Below are 17,399 nucleotides of genomic sequence, written 5' to 3'. Positions count from 1 at the left end.
AGGCTGTGGCCTTTTCCCTGGCTCTGAGGAGGGTCAGGACAGGGCTGTGGGACTCTGGCAGGCTCCACAGTAGGGGACATCTAAGTGGGCTGGATAGGCAGCTTGATACATTGCTTCAGAGTTTGGGGTCAGACCAAGTCATATCCAGTTCTGCCAGGGACAAGCCAGGGATCCTGGCTGTTTCTTTATCTCTCTGAGTCTCAGCTTTATCACTGACATAAGGATAATAATCATCTCTACTTGGACGTAGGAGTTCTTGTAAGTTGGGCCTTCAGCAAAATACCTGCACCCAGGAGGTCCCCTGAAGGTGTGACTGAGTTCATGACCGTGGCCTGCGTTGGCTCTGCTGGGATGCGCAGACCCTGGCTTGAGCCACCACAGGACACTCAGGGGCTGGGCTCCTGGCAGGTGGGCTGGCCCAGATGCATCACCTCCCCGCCCCACCAAGTGCCAGGCCCCGGCTCTCTGTGCCACCCTCCCAGCCTTCCCTCCTTCCCCCACAATCCCCGCAGGCTGGCGAGGGCTCTGACTTGTGAAATATAAAGGGATTTTAATTACCTCTCAGCAAAACAGCAATCAGAGAGAATCACAGCTCAACAGCAGTCGCTCTCCCACTCCCCCCGCCAGGCGCACCTTCTCTGGGGCTACCACCCCATGACTCAGGCTGGATGTCACAGAAAATTCTCCAGTTCTGCTCAGGGGGAGCCTGAGGTGAGGAGGTGGTCTGTGCTGGGGATGGGGGCAGAGGGTGTAAGGAGCTGTGTAAGGAAAGCCCGCCACGGGCAAAGTCTGGTCAGGCAGGTGGCCCACCTTGTGTCCCACCTCGGGGATGGCCAGGATCTCTTGTTCTTGGGCCTGTGTGGGCACCACAGGGCAAGGCATCTTCTTTGTGTGACCAGGGCATGCCTGCCCCTCTGTGGGTGGCCAGCACTTGTGAACCCCGCGTGTGCAAGTGAGCCTGTCATCAACCTGGGGCGGCAGAACCGTCAGGAGAAGCCAACAGCACTGGGCAGGCTCGCATTGTCCCTCCACAGGCTTTTAAAATAATTGCCTGTGACCCTGAGCAGCAGCTCTCCGTCAGCTGGTTGCCCCGCCCCAGGCCCGCAGCCAGGGGTCACTGCTCTGTCCATGTCAAAGCCTGGGCCACCTGTGCTGCATTTGGGGAGAGGCCAGGGAGGGAGGGGTGGGGGTCCCCATGGGTGGCTGAGGCTGGGCATGGGGGGCTAAGGTGGGGGGCTGATTGAAGTGGTAATTGCAGGCAGCAGGCCCTGGCTAATTCATGTTCTGATTAAGCCCATTACTGACGGAGGCCACTCAAGCATGGGGCGGGGGTGGAGGTGGGGGAGGACTTTGTGGGGGGCTGACTGACAGCCTTTCTCATGTGGGGGAATCAGGCGGCCACTGCCGCCTCTGCAGTCCCCTTCCTCTGCACAGATGCAGCAGGCAGGAGCCTGCCTAGCTGAGTGGAAGAGCCAGGCCCTAGGGATGGGAGAGGTGCGCCCACCGACACCCCCCACCCCCGGTAAAGATCTGCAGGCCCCACTCAGTTGCCTAGGGGTCCAGCGCACCCGGGGGAGCCGCAACTTCCTGGCCACTCAACTTGGGGTCCCGTGGCTGAGAAGCTTCTCATCCTCAATGTCAGGGAACGTGGTCACTGGGTTGCATAAGTCAGAACGGCCACAATTGGAGGCTGACATCAGGGACTACATCTCCCATCTCTTTGCGTTCCACAGATGCCAATCAGGCACCTGCATGCCAACTGGCTGTGGGTGGGGGTGGAGCAGCCCATGGATCCTCTACAAGGTGGGCCCAAAGTCACACCTGCCTGTCCATGGAGAACGGACCTCATGATCCTTCATTCCACAAGGACCCAGAGAGGTTACACGACTGTGCCAAGAACACACAGCATGGGCTGGGTCAGACCTTGCACTACCCTAGTCTCTCAGCTTGGCCACCTGCCATCTATATGACTTTGCGAGCATCATTCACCTCTCTGGGCCTCAGTTGCTTCCTTTGTCACATGGGGATGATGCGGGCACCTACTCCTGTGCTTGTTGTGAGGCTTGAATCAGAGAATCAGCACTTAAAGCCCAGGACCTGGCCTGGAGTCACCTGCTAGGATTCTAGTGTTGTCTTTGCTCTTTGACCCATCCTTGTGGTCACAGAATCCCCAAATGTTCCACAATTCCCACCCTTTGTATGCATAGGCACTTCTAGTATTCAGTAGAACACAGATCTGGGGACTGCTGTGAGGGACGCTGCAGATGTCATTAAGCTTCCAAATCAGTGAAGCTTAAGACAGGGAGATTATTGGGGTGGTCTGACCTAATGTCACGTGATCTTTAAAAGCAGAGAATTTTCTGGCTGGTCTGTGAAAGGAAAGCAGACATTCAAAGCATGATGAAGATTCAGAGTTGAGAGGTGGGTCTCCATTGCTGGCTTTGCAGATGGAGGGGGCCACAGGCCAGGAATGCGGGTGGCCTCTAGGAGCTGACAGCAGCCCCCATTTGACAGACAGCAAAACACTCCCACCTTGATTCTGCAACCACCAAGAACTGAATCCTGCCATAGCCAATGGACTGGAAGGAGACCTGGCCGCCACCTTGCTTTCAGCCCAGCCAGCCCCAAGCAGACTCCATGTTTGCCACTTCTGGACTGGTGACCGCAGAAGCAGGGAGGTAACGTGTGTTGTGTGATGTCGCTGCCTTTGTGGAAATCTATTATGCAGCAATACAATAGCCGTAACCGTCTTTGGTAGCTGTGACAGAGGCTTGGGGACATTTTGCTGGGAGAGAGCTTGGTGCCCGGCTCTGGGCAGCCCAGGTGTGGCTGACACTCTCAGATGTGGGGGTGTGCCTCAGGGTGCCAGCCACCTCTGTGTGGCCAGAGGTCACAGAAATTCATGGTGCTCCACAGGCGTTCCATGGGAGCTCCAAATCCAGTTCTCTTGTCCTCTAATTTACAGAGTCTCTGGCAACACCCCCTCCCCCACAACAAACATACCCAGTCTTTTTTTTTTTTTTTTTTTTCCGGCGGGTGGCTGGTACAGGGATAGAATCCTGGACCTTGGTGTTATCAGCACTACGCTCTAGCCGATTGAGCAAACCAGCCAGCCCTCACGCCCAGTATTGAAGGAGGCCTTGGCAGGCCAGGGCCCTGAGTTCTCCCCCCTCAGCCCCTCTGTTTCCTCCCCTCTGCAGCCTGCTCTCTCTCCTACAAGGGACAATTAGTGGCCTCAGCTTTAATTAGCTAACGATCCACTTCAGCTCCAATCACTTGAAATGATGATGGAGTGATGGGGGAGGGGACCTGGAGCTCAAGGATCCCAGGAGGGAGGGGCGAGGCCCTTCAGGTCCCGTGGGCTTCTCTGCCAGCCCTGAGCTCACCCCTCCTCACAGTCACGGGCGATGGGCCATGGTGAGCTGGACAGGAGGGTGCCCCAGGATCTGAGGTGCACCTTCCTATGTCCTGTCACCCCAGGGCCTTATTTGTGTCCCGTGGCAGGGGCTGAGCCGCTGTCCTGGCCTGTCCATCACTGTGAGCCTAAAGGGTCTTGTTGCCAGAGCTCGAGGTCCCCAGGCCTCAGACTCTCCATTGCCCTCTCTGTCTGCCCCTTAGCCACCTTCCCACCCTGGCTCTATCAATCTGTCCCCACCCCTGACTACCTGCCTTTGGCCCAGGCCTTACCACTCAGGCTGGACAGGAAGGACAGGGTATTAGGAAAAAAATCTTGGGACCTAACGAAGCTGAAGAAGAGAAACCATGATCATGAAAATACTGAGTCACAAGGTAATGTCAGGTGGGAACAAATGTAGTACAGGATGTCCCTAGTGCAGCAAAGAGAATACGGCTGGGTCACGTCAGTTAGTGAGATCCAGGAAGGGCCCTTGGGGGTGGGGACATCTGTAAAGGAGGACAGGGCCCCACTGCAGGTGTAAGGTTCCTCCCAAGGTCACTGGGCAAAGCCAGCCTTGGCACCCAACCAGCTCCTGGGCCTGAGATACCCTAGCCCTGAACTGCCTTCCCTGGGGTCTCTGCCTTCCCTGCAGAGATGTCCTCTCATCACCCAGCTCCTGGTGTGCAAGTCCCTGAGGCTCTGAATGCGGCAGGCACATGGTCAAGTCTCAGCTTCAGGAGATATTAGCTGGTGAACTTGGGCAGCTTCCTTTCCTTCTCGGAGCCTCAGCTCCCCCTCAGTGTAAACTGAGGCCAACAACCAGGCTTTCTCGTGGGGTTGCTGTGAGACTCAGCATGGACAGGTAGCTGCAGGGCCTGGCACAGGGGGGCTGTGGGAGCTGCTCCCACGCGTGACTGTGCAGGTCCCACCCAGGGCTGTCACAGGCCCCTGCAGGTTGGAGCAGGTCTTGCTCCATTCAGCCCAGCCCAGGCTCTGTGTCCCCATCCTGGGCCATGCCCCAGGCTCCGGGTGGGCATAGAGGGGCACACACCTCTCCCTGCGAGGAGACGCCCTCCCTCGGCTTGCTCGGGTGGCAGCTGAGCAGCCGTGGGGCCTGTCGGGGGTCCTGGAGGCTTGAGACAGACCTGAAGGAGGGACACAGGGCTGGGGACCAGGCACTTGGGCAGAAGGGATATCTGAACAAAGGCACAGAGGTGTTGTGCAGTGGCCTTGAGGAGGAGACCACTCAGATGACCATGAGAGGTCAGGACCAGGAGGCCTCAGGAGCCACAACAGACCGAGGTCACAGACAGCGTGGGGACACAGGCAGGCCAAGAGCCGGCCCTGGGGGTGCAGGAAGAGGACACCCCCTTTCCTAGTCAGGAAGGGGGACCAAGGGCCAGAGCTGGAGACAGGAAAGGGCTGGGAGGAGGGGGGAAGCGATAAGTCACCCCAAGGCTGAGACATCGGACTTGAGAAGACTCAAAGCCGAGCTGGCTGGGAGCGCAGTGAGCGGCAGATGCCGCAGGTGCAGGCAGGCCCTGGGGACAGAGCCCTGGCGGCACCTGGCCCAGCATCCAGGGGACGGAGGGGAGCAGGAGCCAGGGAGGCGGGGTGGGGGATGGGCAGGGAGGGGGCGAGAGGGGGGCTCGGGAGAAGGTGTGGGCCCCAGGGTCCCCCCATGGAGGACGGTGTCCCCGAGAACTTCTGCGTGGGTGCGGGAAAGGCGGGCACAAGCCTGCGGGTACTGACATGGGAAGAGCCTCACAACAGGGGCCACATGGGGAAGCTGGCCTGACCCCACACCCTGCAGTGTCCTGTGGACTCACAATAAACCAGTAACATGCAGAGAAGTCCGCATGGTCTTGGTGGCCTCGGCGACGTGGTCCCGGAGCCTCCCTGGCCTTCCCTTGCAGGGCTGTGGGGACGAGCGAGCAGGGCCTTCATGTGTGTCCCCTACATGCTTGTGCCGCTCAAATCTTCAAACAAGAACACGCTTCCGCATTTCTTCTAAAGACACAACATCGATGCAGAGGATCGGAGGTGACCCCACAGAGGACTCTGTGTACGCCGGGATGAAAGGCGACCGCAGGGTTGAGAGTGGACGTGGCGGTGTAAGGGAGCCCAGGAATGACCCCGCACGTCCACTGATGGGTCCCAGAGCAAAGGAGAGCTGTGTTGAGGGTCCGAGAGGCTGGGCAGGGTCAGAGGCGGGCACTGTGCCTAGAACAGGCCTGGCAAGGGGGGATACTTCACACCGGAGTCTCCATGAGCTGATGACAGCTGTCCCTGGGTTGTCAGGTGCTCCATGGTGCTGGGCCATGAAGGGATATGGCTGCCCAGATACAGGAAGAAAACTCCATCCCAGGGGACACTTCATACCCAGTGAAGTGGGGCCCTGAAGTCCCCAGCCCATGGAGGCCACACCTGAGCAGACGGGTGAGGCCACACCCAAGTGGCCAGAAAGATGGCTGCCATTTGGCCAATGGAGGGGGTGATGGAGGAAAGGAGTTCCAGGCAGTCGGAGCAGCGAGTGCTAAGGCCCTGGGGTGTGAGAGAGCAGCGACATTGTGGGGATGAAGACAGGTCAGAGTGCACACGGGAGAGCAGGAGGTAGGGTGTGGTGACAGAGAGAGAAGCAGGAGAGCAGGCCACTGCCCCGTGTGCCACCGGAAGGCGTGTGGGCTCAGTCCTGAGGGCTGAGGAAGGATTTCTGGGAGCTGGAGGCCAGTGGGGCCAGGGCCGTCATCCAGACTGCAGTGGGCAGAGCGGGGGTCAGGGAGAGCCCAGGAGCACAGGTGGTGGCATCTGTACAGGTGGAGGAGACTCCGGTGGCCAGCCTAGTGATGGCCAGGACATTCAGAGAGGTGATGGCCAGGCCAAGAGCCCAGAGCTGTCCTCGAGACATGGGAATCAGCCAGCCAGTGGGGTGCAGGGTCCAGCTGTCCCTTCCCTTCCCGTTCAGGTGTAGACCCCAATGGGGACTCAGACAGGGCACACGGGCACCCCCTCAACCCTTGGTCATAGCAACAGGGCGAGGTGGTTCACGGGTCTGGGGGTGGGGACCTGGGCTTTTGGGGTCCCCCGGCTATGCTGTGCACCCTCAGCTTTCCAAGGAGAGCCTCAGGCAGCAGCAAGGTGGCCGCCCCATGATGGTGACCTTCCTCCGCCGCTGCCCACCACCCCGGCCCTTGGGAGAGCCATTTCATTTCTCAAATTAAAAATCCATTTTGTGCTGTGAATAATGGATGGCATGAGCCCTGGGAGGCGGGCGGAGGACAGGAAGCTGGTTGGGGGTGTTTTCAGGGCATAGAAGACACTGCCACACTGTTGGGGGTGGCTGCTTGGACAGGGTGGAGGCGGTGGGGGCAGCTCCCAGGGTCGACCCCTGCTAGGACGTGCTGAGGCTGGCCTGAGTGCCAGCACTGGAGCAGGCCAGCGGGGAGCAGAAACCGTCTGACCACGTCTGGGCTCCAGGCTTAGCCAGGCCTGGCTCCAGGCTGGCAGCGTCCTGTAGACAACGTGTTGAGCCCCTCACGTGGTCAATGCCCAGGAGGTGTGAATCGTCAGTGTGAGCACTGTGGTCCCCACTGCCCCTCAAGCCAGGCATCAGCAGCAGTACTCAGGGCCTGGGTGGGTCTAGCTGGACACTGCTGTGGCCTGTCATTCTCTGGCTCATCCGTCACAGGGTTATCATGGCAATTGGAGGTGGCAGAACCCCACGAATCCTCAAAAAGAGAGGGAGGGAGCTGGTGGCCAGGTCCTGGGGCTCCCGGTCCCCTGCGGCCTCAGCTTCCCCTCCTGAGAAGGAGCAGAAGAGCAAGCAGGTGGGGCTGGGCCCTCTTCATTGGCAGGCTGTGTGGTGTTGACCAGGACCGAGGGGTCAGAGGGCCTGTCCTACTCACCTCCGGGTGGCCCTGGGGGCTGTGTTCAGGGCTTGAGTCAGGCCAGGCAGCCCCGTGGGGCTGGTGTGGGATGAGGTACTGCAGCGCAGGTGACAGGGATGCAGGAGGCAGAGGGACAGACCAATGGCCGCTGAGGCTGGGACAGAGATGGCCAGTGCGGGGGGGGGGGGCAGAGCTGACCTGGTGGGGAGGTGGGAGAGAGCAGGGGCTGAGGGCTTGGGTCCCCCACTCCCAGTGGCTGTAGCAGGAGAGTCCCTGGGGAAGCGTGTTTGTCTCGGTGCCTTTCTGTCGGAGGAGAGTGGGCTCCTGAGACAATACTCATTTTTATATTTCTTGGAAATTTCACGGCATTCATTTCAGAGAAAATAAAAGCTGTCATTGCTGGAGAAATGATACCAATCAGGGCCTGAAAAGGCTGGAAAATTATCCTCCTAGAGACTGAGTGTGGAGGGGAAAATGCAGAATTAAAGCACAAAGAGCCACTTTGCCCCGCCCTGCCCTCTCTCCCCTGGGAATCACATTTAATTGGACTCAAGAAGGACACACAGGGTTGAGGAGGAGCTGGGATGGGGAGAGACAGAGGCAGAGAGTATCCCGAGTTGGGGCTTAGAAATGGAGAGGTAGACAAAGGACATGCAGGATGGGGACAGAGTCGGCCACTCAGGCCAGCCAACGCCTTGTTTAGGCCAGTCCTGCAGGCTGGAGGCACCGGGCCTGAGAGCTGGCACTTTGTGTGGTCCTCTGCAAAAGACACCAGATGGACAGGGGTGCGTAGGGCAGGTCAGAGAATGCAGAGACTCCAGAACAGAGTCATTCATCAAAGAAGCCCCAAGTTCTCCGGCTCCTGTGGATAAGTGGTCAGCCAGGCAGGAGTGGGCTCTGCTTCCAGGCAGGAGGGAGAACCACTGTCCAAGAGTAAGTTCAACTGGAACAAGGGAGTGAGTGGCTAAATTCAGAGACCCCCTACCCAGCCTTTCCCCCATCAGTGTCACAGCAGGGTCCTGAGGCCCAGGATGTGTCTGAGGACTGAGGGTGCTGGGCAGAGGGGCAGGCCCGGCCCTTCCTGTCTCCAGCAAGGAGGCCTCTCTCCTTCCTCCCTGTGCGGTGGTGCCAGGGCTGGCGGGGCTGGAAGGGCTTGGGGCGGGAGGGGGCCAGTGTCAGCGCTGAGGCCTCTTCTTGCCCCTCTCTCCCCCCACCAGGGTCTGGGTGAAGGGAGCACGGCCAGCCAGCACCCCAGACGCCCTCGGGGGAGGGCCGATCTCGGGCAAGGCCTAAAAGGAGGATGGGGAAGCCCGGCCTTGAAGCCGCCCCGCAGCCCTTCAGCGGAGTCCTCCCCTCGCTGTGCTCCAGGTCTGCGGGTGCGGCCTCCTTTCGCGTCTTCAGCACCAGCTCCTTTCGGGCGGGCTGGTAGGCGGCTCCGAGTGGGGGCCCCGGAACGGAGGGGACCCCGGTCGCGGGACCAGCAGCTGTCCTCGGTCCTCCCGTGACGCGGTGGACCGGAGTCCCCGACCCAGAGCAGCCCCTCGGGAGCCGACAGGTAGCGGGAGGGGAGCAGGAGGAGGGAGGGGCGCGGGCGGGCGGAGGGCGGGGCGGGGGAGGAGGGTGGAGCCGCCGGCGCGCCCCCTCCCTCGGGCCGGGCGGGCGGGCGGCGCGGCGGGCTCTGCGCGGCGGCAGAGGCGGCGGCGGGCGCACGGAGAGCGCGGCCGCCCGCCCCGCTCCGCTCCGGCTCCGGCTCCGGCCCGGGCGCGCACCTGCCGGGTAAGTGGCGCCCGCGTCCCGGCCGCCGCGGCAGCATCGCGGCCCCCTCTGCGGCCGCCGCTGCGCCGCGCCTCCCGGCTTTGTCTGCGTCCTCGAGCTCCGGCTCCGGCGCCGGCTGCGGCGGCGACGCCCGGGCTCGGCTCCCGGGCTCCGCGGAGCAGGCGGTGCGGGCGGCTCCGCGCTCAGGGCTCGGGGCGCCCCGGGCCAGCTCGCTCGGCGCCGGGGGTGAAACTTGGCCAAGTTTGGGTTCCGGGGAGAACCTGTTGAAGCCGGGAGTGGCCCGCAGCGGGACGGGGAGCTGAGGACGGAAACGGCCTCGGGTTCTCGGTCCGGGCCGTCGGGACGGGCTGCGGTGAGCTCTGCCCGACCCCAGCCGGACGGCGCGGGCCGGGTGGGGAAGGGGCTGGTGGGCCTTCGGGCCACGGAGTAGCAGCAGCCAGAGCCGGGCGAGGAGGGGTCCTGCGGGCTTCCGTGAGGACAAAGTTAGGTTCTTTGTCAGCTTGCTTGAGCGTCTCGGTCCAGTGCGCAGAGCTGGAGCTGGCTCCGGGGTCCGCATAGACGCCTCCCGACCACACCTCCTTCCTCTGGCCTCTGTTCTTTCCCCTCCCCCGCCTGGCCTGGGCTGTAGCTGGTCACACACAGGAAGGGCAAAGGGAGGAGAAACTGACTTTCAGTGAAGGCCTACTACGTGCCTGGCCCCGCGCCCCGGTGTCCTCTGGCTTTCCACAGCGGCCTCTTAGCCCTGCGGTCGGCACGAGTGTGCAGGGAGAGGGGAGGCAGATTACAAGACGAGTGTGCCTGCGGGAGGACGTGGCCACTCGGGGCTCTGCGCCTCCTTCACTCCCGGAGCGCAGGAGGGAGCCAGGCCCCAGGCCAGCGGTTGGGGACTCTGGGTGGCCTCCAGCCTCTCCAACCTACGCCCACGCCGCTGCCCCCTGCGCTTGTGGGCCCCGTCGGGCTGCAGCGCTTCTCTGAGTCCGCCTCTGCCCTTCCCGCAGCTGCTGCCCCGGGGCCATGCGGAGGCCCACGAAGGGGCTGGCGGCCAGGCGCATCCTGTAGCCGAGGTCGCCGACGCGTGCGCGGCAGCGGCCTCGGCGCCATGGAGTCCCCATATTCGATGACGGCGCACTACGACGAGTTCCAGGAGGTCAAGTACGTGAGTCGGTGCGGCGCGGGGGGCGTGCGCGGCTCCTCGCTGTCCCCAGGCTTCCCGCTGAACGCGGGGCGCAGCGCCGCCGGGTCCCGGGCCGGGCTGCCGCGCTGGAACCGGCGCGAGGTCTGCCTGCTGTCGGGGCTGGTGTTCGCCGCCGGCCTCTGCGCCATCCTGGCCGCCATGCTGGCGCTGAAATACCTGGGTCCCGGCGCGGCGGGCGGCGGCGGCGGCTGTCCCGAGGGCTGCCCGGAGCGCAAGGCCTTCGCACGTGCCGCCCGCTTCCTGGCCTCCAACCTGGACTCCAGCATCGACCCGTGCCAGGACTTCTACTCGTTCGCGTGCGGCGGCTGGCTGCGGCGCCACGCCATCCCCGACGACAAGCTCACCTACGGTACCATCGCGGCCATCGGAGAGCAGAACGAGGAGCGGCTGCGGCGCCTGCTGGCGCGGCCCGGGGGGGGGCCCGGCGGCGCGGCCCAGCGCAAGGTGCGCGCCTTCTTCCGCTCGTGCCTCGACATGCGCGAGATCGAGCGGCTGGGCCCGCGGCCCATGCTCGAGGTCATCGAGGACTGCGGTGGCTGGGACTCGGGCGGCGCCGCAGAACGCCCGGAGGCCGCGGCGCGCTGGGACCTCAACCGGCTGCTGTACAAAGCGCAGGGCGTGTACAGCGCCGCCGCGCTCTTCTCGCTGGCCGTCAACCTGGACGACAGGAACTCCTCGCGCTACGTCATCCGCGTGAGTGCGTCCCCCCAGCACCCCGGGGCGCCGCGGCCCCTCACGAACGGCCCCCGCGCCCGGGAGGCCCGTGCGGGAGCGGAGGGGAGGGGGCGCAGCGCGCAGGCCGGGCGTGGGGGGAGGGCGCCAGTCACGTCCCGGGAGGAACCGCGGTGCTCGGTGCAGCCGCGGGAGCGCAGTTTTCCAGCCCTCCGGAGGGTGGTGAGAGGGCAGGGAGAGGTGTGCCCCTAACCCACAGGCTGGCGCTGGCCCGGAATGCCAGGGGCCCCAACTCTCAGCGCGGGAGTGGGGGCACTGCCAGTTCCCCTCACAGGTGGGGAAGGTGAAGGGAGCGACTGGAGGTGGGCTCCACCCGGGCGCCCCCAGGCTAGGACAGTCAGGCGTGGGGGCTTTGACCAGCTTCTCTGGATGGAGGGAGGGGCAAGTGTCTGCGTGCTCCTGCCTCTGGTGACAATGGATGCCTGGCATATTTTGTATTTGGACATTTGGGTGGGAATTGAGTCTGTTTGGGGGACCTGGCAGGTTTACCTCTGACCTCTGGCCCTGTTTGTCTCCCCAGATTGACCAGGACGGGCTCACCCTGCCAGAGAGGACCCTGTACTTAGCTCAGGATGAGGAGAGTGAGAAGGTGCCCGGGCATGGGGTGGGGTTGCAGGGAAGTCTGGGGCCCCAGGAGGAGTGGACCTGGGCTAGGCCTGTCCCCCACCCTGGATCAGGCTCCTCTACGGGTGCAGATCCTGGCAGCATACCGGGTGTTCATGGAGCGTCTGCTAAGCCTGTTGGGTGCCGATGCAGTGGAGCAGAAGGCCCAGGAGATCCTGCGGCTGGAGCAGCAGCTGGCCAACGTGAGCAGGCGTGGGCTGGGGGATGCTGGGGGCTGGGGAGGGGACTGTGGGGCAGGACTGGGTCCACTCCGATCTCCACTCACAGATCACCGTGTCAGAGTATGATGACCTCAGGCGAGATGTGAGCTCCATGTACAACAAGGTGACGCTGGGGCAGCTACAGAAGATCACCCCCCACGTGAGTGTGCTCCAGCCCTGTCGGGTAGGTGGGTGGGGGGGATCCTGGGACTCCTGGGTCACCCCTCTCCAGAGACAGCAAGGCCTTCTGTGTCCTCTCCTTGCTTCTCCCTGACCCTCTCTTTGTCCTTTGTCGTTCCTGCCACTCCCAACTTCATTGTCCCTGCCCTCGGCCCCACAGCTGCGGTGGAAGTGGCTGCTGGACCAGATCTTCCAGGAGGACTTCTCGGAGGAGGAGGAGGTGGTGCTGCTGGCCACAGACTACATGCATCAGGTGTCCCAGCTTATCCGCTCCACCCCCCGCAGGTAAGGCTGCAGGTTGCCCAGCCCCTGCCCACCAGCCTCGAAGACCCTCCCCTGCACCCTGGACCTGTCTGCATGGTGGTCTTTGAATTTCCACCTCCACTTCTGTCCAGTAGCCACACGGGGGAGGCAGGTGGAGAGCACTGAAGTAAAAGTCCAGATCCCTAGGTTCAGATCCTGGTTCTCCTACCCACTCCAGGGGACCCTGGGCAGGGCTGTGAACTTCATGAGATGCAGTATCTTCACCTGAGGATGTTAAGGCTGAGTGAGTTTGGATGTCAGAAAGGGAAAGTGTGGTCCCAGCTCTGCTGCCCAGGGCCATCTTGGAGAGAGCCTCCCTGGTCTCTGCCCGCTTTGGGGAGGAACAGAGGCCTTTCAAGGCCAGCTCCGAGGCAGACAGTCACCCCTAACTGCCCACTCTCCCAACCCTTAGCAAGTCAGGAAATGTTGCTGGCATAACTCTTCAGCACCAGGGAGCTCTAGTCAGTAGCAGGAAGGTGTCCTGCTGGGTGACTGGGCCTCAGGACACTTCAGGCTCAGCCTTCTCATACCTGGGATGACCTCTTGCCCCTTCTTTGTTGGGGCTCTGTGGGTGCTGGTTCCAACACCAGGCTGGGGGGCCACAGGCTGGGGGTGGATGGCACCTTTGGGTGGCCCACATGCATGTCTTTCTGGACACACACCTGCTTCACCTGGACCCAGGATTCTGCACAACTATCTGGTGTGGCGTGTCGTGGTGGTCCTGAGTGAGCACCTGTCATCACCATTCCGTGAGGCGCTGCATGAGCTGGCACGTGAGATGGAGGGCAGCGACAAGCCACAGGAGCTGGCCCGTGTCTGCCTGGGCCAGGCCAACCGCCACTTTGGCATGGCGCTTGGTGCTCTCTTTGTGCACGAGCACTTCTCAGCTTCCAGCAAAGCCAAGGTCAGGCTGCCCTGAGTTTAGGGTGGGGGTGCAAGTGCTGAGCTGGGTATGGAGCCTTCACATGGCCTTGGCCTGAGGATGGGGAGCCGACACCCAGGGGCACCAGGCTCAGCTTAGGGCTTTGCCCTATTTGAGGCTCCAGGCTGCTCTTCCCAGGCCTCCTCCCCAGGAAGCCTACCTGGTCTGCCAGCAGCAGGCGTCCCTCCCCACCAAGCCCCTTCTCTTCCATGCTCAGGAGGTGTGGACTTAGGAATGTTTGTAATTGTTGCTAGGGCATTTTCTTTTTCCTGACTGTGGGCTTATTGTCAGGGTGTAGGGTCTGGATCCCCACCCCCAAAGTCTCCCATTGGTGCTCAGCCTCAGGCCCTGGGTTTAGAAAGTGGTGCTGAATGACAGGGGAACGCCTCTGTGCCAGGCACTAGTGGCCCAGAGCAAGAGCCTCCTCAGTTGACCCTTGATCCCTGACACCTGGCCTGGCAGGTGCAGCAGCTGGTTGAAGACATCAAGTACATCTTGGGCCAGCGCCTGGAGGAGCTGGACTGGATGGATGCTGAGACCAAGGCAGCTGCTCGGGCCAAGGTGAGGTGGGACCCTAGTCCCATCTGCTGGTTCCCCAAACACGTATTGAATGCCTACTGTGTGCCACGTGCTGGGGATACCAAAGAGAACTACGGAGACAAAGATGCCTTCATGGACTTGACATCACCTGGCCTGCTCTTGCCCACCTTGACCCCCACACCTGGGCTGGCTAGAGCTTCCTCCCTTGGTTGGGGGGGGGGAGGGTGTGCTGTCTCCTGAGGGCCTGGGCCACTCTCACCTGCCCTCTGTCCCACAGCTCCAGTACATGATGGTGATGGTTGGCTACCCGGACTTCCTGCTGAAACCCGAGGCGGTGGACAAGGAGTATGAGGTGGTCCCTGTTCCCCCCACCCTGTCCAGCCTGACTGGCCAGGCTTTTCCAGGCCACTGCCCAGCCCCCAGGGAGGCCCACTGGCAGACACAGAAGGAACCACGGCCCCTGAGCTGATGGTGTCTGGGAGGGCATGTGTCCTGCATGCCAGACCTGTGGCCCTGCCTGAGTTTCACCCTGCCTGGCCTGCCACTGAGCGTTGCCCATGCCCCATGTAGTTTGAGGTCCATGAGAAGACTTACTTCAAGAATATCTTGAACAGCATCCGCTTCAGCATCCAGCTGTCAGTCAAGAAGATTCGGCAGGAAGTGGACAAGTCCACGTGGGTGCCTGGCCCAGAGCTGTGGTGTTAGGGGAGGGCCATGGGGAGGGGCTTCTTACCAAGGCTGGTGGGGCAAACCACCTCACAGCCATGCTGGTATGGGGAGTGCATGGGCCTGCACAGGGCATGAGGTGGGGGCCATCAGGGTGGTGGCCCAGGAGATGGCTGTGGCTGGGCCACCCAGGCAGCCTTTGAGGAGGAGGAGAGACTGTGTGCGTCCCAGCTGACCCCAGTGTCTCTTCACAGGTGGCTGCTTCCACCACAGGCGCTCAATGCTTACTATCTACCCAACAAGAACCAGATGGGTAAGGGGGCGTGTCCCGATAAGGGGCGGGGCCTGAAATGGGGCAGGTCTCACTGAGCACGCCCTCCCCGCAGTGTTTCCTGCCGGCATTCTGCAGCCAACGCTTTACGACCCTGACTTCCCACAGTGAGTGCTGATCCTGCCCTGGACATGGCCAAGGGGTGGGGCACACGTCTTGTCTGCCAGGTGGGGTGGGGGTGCTCAGACTGTCCCACGACAGGCCTGGGTCATGACGCTGCAGATCTGGGGCTCCCTATAGACCCACTTCATCCTGGGTATTTCAAAAGTGGAACCAGCCTAGGGACGAGGAAGGAGGGCAAGCCCTGTGTGGGTGCTTCACTTTTTCTCCTGTCTGCCTCGACCTTGTCTCACCCCACCCAGCTCGGTTAGCTGTTATTTCCTAAGGGGCAGCTGGACAGGTATCACTGGTTTTTCACATTGCCATTGAGGAAGCTGAGAGGCCCGAGTGACCCAGGACCACACAGATGCCTCTGCAGCCTCCCTGGGCCCCTCCCGGACTGGTGGGGGGCCTCCCGGGCCTGGGCAGCAGCGTGGGGCTCTCAGAGGGCAGGTGAGGGCTGAGACCTGACACTGCTACTGTGGACCAGGTCTCTGAACTATGGGGGCATTGGCACCATCATCGGGCATGAGCTGACCCATGGATATGATGACTGGGGTGAGCTTGTTGGAGCCTGAGGAGGGCTCAGGGCGGGGGAGGACAAGGTGGGTAAGGAGCTGATTGGGGTCAGGGGGTGGGGAGGGGAGGGCAGTCATGCCCAGCTGGGGCTCTGGGGTGGGGGTCGGCCTCAGCCTACCTGCCCGTGTGCACAGGGGGCCAGTATGACCGCTCAGGGAACCTGCTGCACTGGTGGACGGAGGCCTCCTACAGCCGCTTCCTACGCAAAGCTGAGTGCATCGTCCACCTCTACGACAACTTCACCGTCTACAACCAACGGGTGAGACGCCTCCACCCTACCCCTGGTGCCCCTCAGGCCTGGCTGAGCACGGACTGGGAACATGCACACCCATGTGCACACGCATGTGTCCTGACAAACCCATGCCTAGGTCCCTGCACACATGCTCAGGTTTCCGGTGCACACTCATGGGGGCGCATGACGAACTCACACGGGCTCACGTGGTACGTAGTGGGGGAGGGCACAGGGGGCTGGAGTGCCACTCAAAGCCACTGGGAAAGGGAAGGAGTGGGTGGGCAGGGGTGAGAGGCAGGGGCCTAGGGTAGCAGAGCCTGAGGGAGGCCAGCCAGGCCCCCTGCAGCCCCTGAGTCTCCTCCCTTCCTGGCAGGTGAATGGGAAACACACGCTTGGTGAGAACATCGCCGACATGGGCGGCCTCAAGCTTGCCTACTATGTGAGCAGCCCCCACCTGGCCCTCCGTGCCTGCCGGCAGATGGGTGGGAAGCTGATGAGAACTCCAGGCTAGAGATGTAGCCACCCCTCCCTGCCATTCTGCTGATCTCCAGCCTGGGCTGGGGCGAGGCCTGTGGTGGGCACAGGGTCCCCTGCAAGAGGAAGGACTCACAGGCCCCACCTTTGTGGGGAGCATGGTGTGGGGAGCATGGTGTGGGGAGGGTGGCCAGGCAGAGACTCAGCTTGGTGGTGGTGTGCAGAGCTGGGGCTGGTGAGCTGGCATTCTCCTGGGCTTGGCATCCTGGGGAGGGGCTGAGTGGGTAGACCAGGGTAGAGTGGGCACAGCAGCGCCCGGCTCTCTGTGCCCCCAGGCCTATCAGAAGTGGGTGCGGGAGCATGGCCCGGAGCACCCGCTGCATCGGCTCAAGTACACACACAACCAGCTCTTCTTCATTGCCTTTGCCCAGGTGGGTCGGGCAGGGGGCTGGACTGGGGGCTGGGGTGGGGCACAGCATCCAGGCTCAGCCCCAGTCCTGCCTCACCCAGGCCTCACGTGATCGCCTTGCTTGTTGAGCCTGTCTCCTGTCATCCATCCCCTCAGAGGTGATGGCCCCGTGGCTCTGATGGGGGCCATACGGCGTAACGTGCCTTGGGTGGGGTGAGCAGTGGACACCAGGTTTCATCTCCCCCTTTCCTCCTCTCCACCTGCCTCCGGGACCCAGAACTGGTGCATCAAGCGGCGGTCGCAGTCCATCTACCTGCAGGTGCTGACCGATAAGCACGCACCTGAGCACTACAGGTATGACCACCTGCCTACCTGGGCCTCAGCTCCTCCTTGTGTCTGGGGCAGGATCAAGGAAGGTGTGAAGGGATAGAAGTCAACCCAGCAGCTTGGATGGGGGTGGCCGCTGGGACCCATACTGCGTGGGTCTCTCCCTCCACCCCAGGGTGCTAGGCAGCGTGTCCCAGTTCGAGGAGTTCGGCCGGGCCTTCCACTGTCCCAAGGACTCACCCATGAACCCTGCCCACAAGTGCTCTGTGTGGTGAGCCTGGCTGCCCACCCGCACGCCCCCTCTGCCCTGCACGAATTGCCTCCTGCTGGCTGCCGGGGCAGGCATGCACCCGGTGCTGGCCCCCCTCTGGGCGCCACCCGCCTCCTCAGTCCCTCGAGGATACAGTCCTTTGCTGTTCCTCATCTCAGGAGGGGCCTGGAGCAGGGGTGGGGCTGGGCTCCGGGGGGACATGGGGGAGAGACACTGGGGTCCCTGGACCCGCCCTCACCGCCCCGTTCCCCACAA

The 17,399-nt window shown here is 62.5% G+C and overlaps 1 protein-coding gene across 2 annotated transcripts; it reads left to right on the top strand.

Moving 5' to 3' along the window:
• Positions 1-10,159: 10,159 nt before the first annotated feature.
• On the top strand, positions 10,160-17,148 carry ECEL1 (endothelin converting enzyme like 1). Of its 2 annotated transcripts, none has more exons than XM_063113407.1 (17): positions 10,160-10,948; positions 11,508-11,576; positions 11,683-11,793; positions 11,879-11,971; positions 12,152-12,276; positions 12,976-13,198; positions 13,679-13,777; positions 14,034-14,108; positions 14,327-14,424; positions 14,677-14,735; positions 14,809-14,860; positions 15,343-15,410; positions 15,566-15,690; positions 16,037-16,102; positions 16,473-16,568; positions 16,824-16,900; positions 17,049-17,148. In XM_063113407.1, the coding sequence occupies exons 1-17, from the start codon at positions 10,160-10,162 to the stop codon at positions 17,146-17,148; spliced, it is 2,325 nt and encodes a 774-aa protein (XP_062969477.1). The 2 variants fall into 2 exon arrangements, with proteins under 2 accessions (XP_062969477.1, XP_062969473.1); XM_063113403.1 differs by having other exon boundaries at positions 14,327-14,430.
• Positions 17,149-17,399: the final 251 nt, after the last annotated feature.

This window comes from Cynocephalus volans, chromosome 1 (assembly GCF_027409185.1).
Source record: "Cynocephalus volans isolate mCynVol1 chromosome 1, mCynVol1.pri, whole genome shotgun sequence".
NCBI classification, from domain to species: domain Eukaryota; kingdom Metazoa; phylum Chordata; class Mammalia; order Dermoptera; family Cynocephalidae; genus Cynocephalus; species Cynocephalus volans.
This window is presented reverse-complemented; position numbering and strand designations above follow the sequence as displayed.

Excerpts from the sequence above, each read along its gene's own strand:
- ECEL1 (XM_063113403.1), top strand. The coding sequence starts at position 10,160 with ATGGAGTCCCCATATTCGATGACGGCGCACTACGACGAGTTCCAGGAG. Across the intron at positions 11,794-11,878 it reads TGGAGCAGCAGCTGGCCAAC|ATCACCGTGTCAGAGTATGA; the intron begins GTGAGCAGGCGT and ends CTCCACTCACAG. Across the intron at positions 16,103-16,472 it reads GCCTCAAGCTTGCCTACTAT|GCCTATCAGAAGTGGGTGCG; the intron begins GTGAGCAGCCCC and ends CTGTGCCCCCAG.